At 37.4% G+C, this 8803-nt stretch overlaps 1 protein-coding gene across 1 annotated transcript; it reads left to right on the top strand.

The window, feature by feature from the left end:
• Nucleotides 1-1979: 1979 nt before the first annotated feature.
• LOC133662887 (uncharacterized) lies at nt 1980-8577 on the top strand. The gene is made up of 12 exons (XM_062067069.1): nt 1980-2015; nt 3379-3456; nt 3546-3620; nt 5793-5819; nt 5938-6128; nt 6331-6448; nt 6602-6693; nt 6809-6886; nt 6976-7050; nt 7150-7290; nt 7494-7563; nt 8236-8577. Exons 3-11 carry the CDS (start codon nt 3565-3567, stop codon nt 7553-7555), a joined length of 840 nt encoding a protein of 279 aa, XP_061923053.1. The 5' UTR covers nt 1980-2015; nt 3379-3456; nt 3546-3564; the 3' UTR covers nt 7556-7563; nt 8236-8577.
• The last annotated feature ends 226 nt before the right edge of the window (nt 8578-8803 follow it).

The following is an 8803-nucleotide window of genomic DNA, read 5'->3' as shown; positions in this document are numbered from 1 at the left end:
GAGAATAGTATTCTTCCATCTATTCCTTTATGATCATGGAAATGTATAAAAAAAACAAAAAAACAATGAAAGTGTCAATTGTATATGGCTTGTATATATGCATTTTCATGAAAGGAATAAAAAGAAATGATGAGGATGATGATGAACAAAGAAGACATCTATGTATGTCCAGACAATAAACCAATCTTACAAGGAAAAATCGGTTAAATAAAGCAGCAATATTGAGCCAAGGTTGAACTCATGGCTCAACAGGAGGGATATGAATATCGTCATACAGAAGTACTACACTTCCTATAGTTTAATTCGTATAAAAAATTAAAAAAAAAAAAAAAAAATTCGTATACGACATCTAGGCTTGGATTTTAATTAAACTAAATAAGAGTGAAGGAGAACATTATTGTCTGGTCATAGTAGATGCATTTTCAAAGTGGGTAGAAATATTTCCTAAAGGAAAAGCAGATGTGCTAACAGTAGCAAAAGCATTATGCAAAGAGAGAATATCAAGATATGATATAACTAAATCTATACAGTGACAATGGACCTTATTTTGTAAATCAATTGATCAAGAAAATAGAATCATTATTCCACATTGATTTAAAAAATCACTGTGCTTATCATCCACAAAGCGCAGGATTAGTGGAAAGGACGAACGGGAATAAAAAGACAGACTAAAGAAATGTATGGAAAAAACAAAACGTCCATGAACAATGTATAGAGTTAGTAAAAATGTACAGTACATGAACATTACAAGTACAACAAGACTCAGACCATTTGAAATAATATTTGAAAGACCTTATCAGTTACCAAAATTTTGAAAAATCAATGAAAAGGAAAAATGAGCATTCTCCAAGGGGGGAGAGATTGTAAATAACTTAAAAAGCAGTAAAGATAGTGGAAAGACCAAGCTGAGTCCACTTAGCACATTCTAAAAAGGTCATTTAATGGAAAATTATTTGGGATTGTACCCACACAGCAGAAGACTGCTATACGGATCCGCCTTCAAGTCGCCCAACCCGCGTTACTGTCACATTCGTTTTGGCTCCGCCTAGAGGATACAGCTCCGCCTCTGAAAATTGTACGGTCAGACAGCTGATCCTGAGCGGACTCGTGTCTGATTCGCATACGCGGACGCGACAAACCAAACCGGCGCGCGCCGCCTAGAATTAAAGGCTCCGCCTACGCGCGCTGAGCCGACCAATGTCTGCACCCGCAGACGTGGACGCGCCTACTAGCGTGTACGCGCATGAGCCAAGATCTCTGGACTTTCTTTGCTGGAACACGAACGTAAGTATAGATTTATTGATTTATTGCTACATTCGCAGTAAAGATCAGCCTTTGTGTTTCCATCATCATTTATGTATGATTGTAATGACGTTGTTTGATATTAGGACTAGCAGTAAAACTTTATATTCTGTAAAAAAAGGCTATTTTATTTCCAGCGCCGCCTCCTAGAATGCTTTGCATGGAGACGTGCGTCTGACGTCACGTATACAGAAAATTCAAAATGGCTGCACGCGGTAGGTGAGGCCCGAGCGAAGAAAAGTGGAAAAGAGTGTTATTCGTCAAAAAACCCACACAACGACGGTCATTTTTTCGCCGTGCTATTGTAAAATTGTCTTTTATCTGTGTTTTGTGTTCCGGGGGACCCCGACTCCAGAATGTGAAAGTTTCCTGCGTGAAGCCGGTGAGTAAAAAGTTCAATACAGTTAACTTAGGCCATCTTTTGTTAGACGCTGTTAATGTGTGTAGGTTACATGCTACGATATTCCACATATTTCCAACTGCTTGAAACGAAAGCGTATTACTTTATTGTCAGTGTTGTTTAGGCCCAGGTCGCTAACGTTACTGCATTAGTCAACAACGTAACGTTAACGGAGTGGAAACAGCCGTTCTTTGCCATTAATATGAGTGTGTATTATTTATTTCTTTGTTCTTTAGTGGAGCTCGAGATCCTGTTTACTGTGGACAAGCTGTGTGTGACGCCATGTTGTTTTTGTTTACATTAAAAAAAAAAGGTATGTCTATGTGTTTTTTAGCATAGTTAATTGTAGAAAAAAATATAAAATGAGGTGATGTGAGTGGGAAAAATTGCTGCACATATTAAGGATCCTTTTTCTTGATCTATATTTTTGTTATTTGCTGATGTATATATTTTATATGCTGTTTTTTATTTAATTAATTTATTAGAGACTATTTTATGCTTTATTTACCTTTTTTTATTATTATTATTTGATTTACTATTATTATTATAATTTCCACATGTAAGCATAAATAATTGATCATATTAGTACATTGTTTGATTGCTTTGCTTAATGCATTCCATAATTTAATTCCACATACTGATATACTGAAGGTCTTAAGTGTTGTACGTGCGTACAAATGTTTTAAATTACATTTCTCTCTAAGATTATTTTTCTCCTCTTTTTTTGAGAAGAATTGTTGTATATTCTTGGGTAGCAGGTTATAGTTTGCTTTGTTTATAATTTTAGCTGTTTGCAAATTCACTATGTCGTGGAATTTCAGTATCTTTGATTCAATAAATAAAGGATTTGTGTGTTCTCTATATCCAACATTATATATTATTCTAACTGATCTTTTTTGTAACACCGTTAATGAATGAAGTGTACTTTTGTAATTATTTCCCCATATTTCTACACAATAACTCAGATATGTAACACTAGTGAACAGTAGAGAATATGAAGTGATTTTTTGTCTAGAACATGTTTTGCTTTATTCATTATTGATGTGTTTCTTGCTACTTTATGTTGTATATTTTTTACTTGAGATTTCCAGTTCAATTTATCATCAATCATTATACCTAGAAATTTGGTTTCATTTACTCTTTCAATTTCTATTCCGTCTATTTGTATTTGTGTTTGACTTTCTTTTTTACTGTTACCAAATAGCATTATTTTAGTTTTACTGAGATTCAAAGATAGTCTGTTTTTGTCAAACCATCTTTTTAATTTGTTAATTTCTTCTGTTATTATTTATATTATCTTCTGTGTGTTCTCTCCTGAACAAAACGCTGTTGTATCATCCGCAAATAATACTAACTTTAAATCTTTTGTAACTTTACAAATGTCATTTATCTAGACATTGAATAATTTAGGTCCTATATTGATCCCTGAGGTACACCACAGGATTAAGATTAAGATTAAAGATTAAAGTACCAATGATTGTCACACACACTTAGATGTGGTGAAATTTGTCCTCTGCATTTGTCCCAGCCCCTTGGGGAGCAGTGGGCAGCAGCGGCGCCGCGCCCGGGAATCATATATTTAGCGTTGTAGACGAAACCACCACATTAATATTAAAGATATGGTTAACATTCTTAGTGCTAAAGATATTCCCCTCTCCTTGTATCCCTTCTCCCAGCTCCACCGTCTCGCCGAGTGCCAGCAAGAGTCATGAGTACTTGTCAACTCGACTCCTCAACTGGAGATAACTTTCTAGGTAAAGACTGATCTCCAAAATAATATCTCAGCATCCAGTAACCATGGTTAACAGATCACAACCATTTAATACCAATGTATCTCCCTTAGCACCTCACCATGGGGAAGGATGTATTCATATGCCTTCACCAGCACATGCATTAAACATGCAGAGAGTTACACAAGGTAGGGACTGATCTCTGTATACACTACCAGAGGTGTGGACTCGAGTCACATGACTTGGACTCGAGTCAGACTCGAGTCATGAATTTGATGACTTTAGACTCGACTTGACAAAATGTAAAGAGACTTGCAACTCGACTTAGACTTTAACATCAATGACTTGTGACTTCACTTGGACTTGAGCCTTTTGACTTGACATGACTTGCTACTTTCCCCAAAACCCAAAGCTTAAAAAGTTATTTGGGAGCGCTCCGTATCTTTCATTTTGTACGTGTCTGTCTGTCTATCAGCGTGTGTGCTGCTTGTCAGCTGGTGTGCTGTCAGTACAACAGCCAATCAAATTAGTTATACGTTGTTTTCATCACACAGCATTCATCCAATCAAATTGCAGGACAACCACCGAACAAGAGTTGTCAAACAATGCGGCAGAGAGAAACAATTATGCCAAAGTTGGTTTCGTTCGGGTATAAAAACTACGACTTGGTCAACAAAAAACGAATTGCGTATGCAAATCACGCAGTTCGAATATTACAGACGGAGACGCAACAACTTCCAACTTCGTTCGACATTTGAAGTTGCACAAAGAAGGGTAAGTTTTGAATGTAAGATAACGTTTATTGGCTAAGTAACATGACTTTTATTTGCTGTGTAGTTAAATCAGTGAGGCTGTAAACTCACTGCTAACGTTATAACCATAGACATGTTTTAAGGGTACGCAGCATCGAGCGCTACTGCCTACTGGCGCAGACGAGACGCAGGGCCGCCATCTTGGAGTGGTGATCCGCTCCACTCAGTGCAATTCATTTGTCAGGAGCAATGAACTGTCAGCGCATTTAATTCATTTTACCTCACTGAATACCACTGATTTTCACGCAGTTTTTTGTCGTACGTGTAGCTATGATAACAGACACATGTTTTGGCAAGTTTTATTATTCATAGTTTGCTTAACAGTAATATAATATTCTTATACGCTATAAGTGACCAGACGTCCGAGATCAAAACTGGGAATATAATCCCAGAGAAGGGGGAAAAAACGGTAAGCTATTTTTAATTTGAAGAAACAATATGATTAGGTTATATATACATGCGTATATCCTACATAAACAATGTATGAATACATTAGATATCTATATATCTTAGGGACCTATAGACCGTATCTCTGTTGCTGCAGCAGCAGAGAGTTTATTCTGTCTTGACACTTTGTATTGATATTTTGTATTACATTCTTCCCTTAAATGATCATGTTTACAGTGATTGTTATGTATGTATTTTTTATGTATGTCGCTTTGGATAAAAGCGTCTGCCAAATACTTAAACATATACAAACACCTGAAAGTCTTTATATCAGCTAAAACCACCAATTTGTTTCACTACATTCAGAATAAAACCAAATGCTGTTTTACCCAACAATGTTAGTATTTGAATATTGTTACTTGAAGACTTATTCCTGGTTACAATTATACTGTTAAGAAAGTATTGTCTTATATTTTGCCTAAAATGAGAATGCATCATAATCTGTGGCGGCTGGTGAATTTTGTTTTAGGTGGGGCTGAAAGTTTGTAAACCAAACCCCTGTAGGGGCGTCATCCTCCCCCAGAAGATTTATTTGTGATTTTCACATACAAATATTGAAGATCTTTGCTCCTTCTCAACTCTGTGGTAATATTATTTTCATAAAATACAACCAATAGTATGTTAATGTTTGTTTTTGCAAATGTGTTTATTCTGTAAAGGAATGAGTTAAATGTTTAAAATTGTTTAAACTATTAAAATTACTGTTAATAGTGCTATTATGAATTGCAATGTCAGCACTATTTTTTTTTCCTGCTATTTCAAATGCACTTGTTTTAATAAATAAATACAGCGTTTTAAAAGCATACACAATCTGTGTAAAAATATTAGTCTGTGGTTAAAAGGACTTGAAAGGACTCGAAACTCAAAATGCAGGACTTGGGACTCGACTTGAGACTTTCCAGTCTTGACTTTGGACTTGACTCGGGACTTGCCTGTCTTGACTCGGGACTTGACTCGAGACTTGAGGGCAAAGATTTGAGACTTACTTGTGACTTGCAAAGCAATGACTTGGTCCCACCTCTGACCCATAATTTCAAACCCTACTTTACGATTGAGCTGAAGTTCTGACTATTATGACCTGTACTTTTACCTTTCTTATAGTTCTTACCACCTTGGGGCACCATTCAGGTAAAATCTCAGCTCATCTTACTTGCTTATTTGTATACACTAACACCTGTGCATGCTTTTGTCCATGTTGTTCCTTTGACGATGAATAAATACCCCTTTTCTTTCTTTCTACATTAAGGGTGCCTTTTCATCTGATTACATTTATAATGAACAGGGACATTGCGGTTGTCCCAAGTGGATGGTATGATGATAGGATGGTTTTCTGGCCCAGCTATAAAAACACCGACAGAATTGAAAGGGCCGTTTTAAATGAGGAGCAGCATGAGCCAAACTGGCCAAGATTTGACGTTTCTGTTGTCCGAACTTGTGGTATGCAAATTCATAATCTTCTTGTTTAAAAATAACGTCATAGTTGCTTCTCTTTATGCTTGGAATAACCTATTGTGTCTATGTTCTGACCAGGTCTCTTATAAGAGAGAGACCTGATTTATCATCATCAATAATAATAATATTCTGTTCAGCTCTACAGCTAATTTGAAACTCATGTTCATTTTAACATATTCAATTTCAGACAACTACAAAGACGCATTAAAAATAATGCAACAATATGGAAAGGGCTGCAACACCTCAGACCTGCAATCTGAGGCAGAGAACAAGGAGCTGCCAGAAAAAATGAACAGGAAGCCAGTGTAAGTGTGTTCCGTCTTGTTTTTGTCATGTTTCTACAGTAATAGGAAGGTTATTTCCGGTAGCATTCAAAAATAGACCAGAGATGCTTGTACTATATGTATGTTTGGCAATTTTGGTATTGCAATAATCCTAATGATATGGTTACCCAACAGCCATCGTCTCGGGGACTCAGATGATAGCGAAGAAGACCCGGGAAATAGTGACCTCACATCTCTGGGGTTGGCAAGCCAATTGCACAGGCAGAGTAAGGAATAATCTCTTAACATCGAAAACAACAAAACCACCACATTAATATTAAAGATATGGTTAACATTCTTAGTGCTAAAGATATTCCCCTCTCCTTGTATCCCTTCTCCCAGCTCCACCGTCTCGCCGAGTGCCAGCAAGAGTCATGAGTACTTGTCAACTCGACTCCTCAACTGGAGATAACTTTCTAGGTAAAGACTGATCTCCAAAATAATATCTCAGCATCCAGTAACCATGGTTAACAGATCTCAACCATTTAATACCAATTTATCTCCCTTAGCACCTCACCATGGGGAAGGACGCATTCATATGCCTTCACCAGCACCTGCATTAAACATGCAGAGAGTTACACAAGGTAGGGACTGATCTCTGAAATATTAGTGTATAGATAGGCCCCTTGGGTATTACCAGTCATGGTTAACTGATGGCTCTCTCACAATGCCCACCTCACTAGGAACGGCAGTCCCTCCTCGACTCCCTCCACCCCCCTCACCAGCAGCCCTCAACATGTGGCAGACAGAGGAGCCTGGATCCAGCCTGGCCTACAGGCCAACATGGCGAGGGGAAACAATGGCCGAAAACATTTCCTGCTCTGGTGAGCAATAACTGAGAAATACTGGATGGTCATTCTGTGCCACAAATTTTGGAAAAAATTCAAATTCACAAGCAATCACATATTTTCTTCAAACTTTGTCAATAACTTTTGTCATTAACTAAGGTCAATAGCTAATGTCAGGATTATGAGTAATGAGGATAAACACTGAAACATGTTAATTTTATACTGCTGTTTGTCAACAGCGCCTGAGGTAATCCACATCCTTAGCCTGCTGGAAACTATTAAGCACAACAAGACCAGCTGATTGCGAAGGTAAACTTCTTAAGCCTTGAATAGGTCAATAATTCATAATGACATTGATTTTGATTCATTATTATTTTTTAAAGAAAGAAACAGCCTACATGGCAGCTTTGTGTGATTAGAGTAAACATTGCTACATTTTCTTGTTACAGTTCACCTGTTTGCTCTTTAAATACCACTTTTAATGTTTTTTATTTATTTCGATCATATTTTTTAAAAATGTGCCCTGGGGCACATAAATGACCTGCAGGCCGCAAATGGCCCCCGGGCCGCACTTTGGACACCCCTGGCCTACACGAATACAAACATAGAATGATAGTACAAATATAATAAGAAAACAATGTCAACCTCCCAAAGTTGGGTTATGGATATTTATTTATGCCCCCCACCCTCAAACCCCCGCCGCCGTCATCCAACAGAGCCAAAAAAGTACTCTGATCAAGGAACCAAATAACGATATTGTTTAAACATTTTGGATGTCTTGCACACCTATACCCTGATCACAAATTCATAGTTTACGCACCTTATTTTAACCACCTCCAGTAACTTTAAGTCATGTTTTTTTTTCAAATGTAATCTCCTTAATACCTATCACATATTTTGTATTGTGTAAGCATACTTGGCTTTGGATGCTTCCTACCATAAACATAAACGTATCTGTCTTGTAATCTTGTTTGATTACAGGTGCTGTGAGTAAAAATGTGTTGACAAGGTCAGCCACGGACGCTGAGGTCACCAAACACGCCATCAGGTGGTTCAACTTGGCGGGGGATCGGGCAACGAGGAGACGAGTCCCGCTTCCACCTCCTCAGGAGGAATAGAGATGTATATGTATAAATAAACAACCTTTTATTGGACTTCTTGTCATTCACCAGTTATTCATTTTCTGATATGTTAGCTGTGCATGGAGCAGCGTTTCCTTGAAGTTGTAGCCTAATAGATTAAATATGTATATTTACTTTTTAAATATATATTATATATATTTACTTTATAGAGTGAATTGACCATTTTCTGTTTCTGCCTATTGACAATATTGTTAGTTTAAAAATACAAGGCAATGCATATGTAAGCCTATATTGCTGTAGTAGGGCTTAGTGAATTTTTTAGTTTCCTATTTTATCCTACAGCAAGACCAGAAGGGATTTTGAAAATAAGATAAAGGGGTCCAAAACGGCCAGATGAGCCAGGGTTTTTATGAGTCCGTTGTTGGTCCGCGGCGGGAGGTTAGGCTTTGATCTTGGGTGCGGAGCGG

Source organism: Entelurus aequoreus, linkage group LG12 (assembly GCF_033978785.1).
Source record: "Entelurus aequoreus isolate RoL-2023_Sb linkage group LG12, RoL_Eaeq_v1.1, whole genome shotgun sequence".
Taxonomy (NCBI): domain Eukaryota; kingdom Metazoa; phylum Chordata; class Actinopteri; order Syngnathiformes; family Syngnathidae; genus Entelurus; species Entelurus aequoreus.
This window is presented reverse-complemented; position numbering and strand designations above follow the sequence as displayed.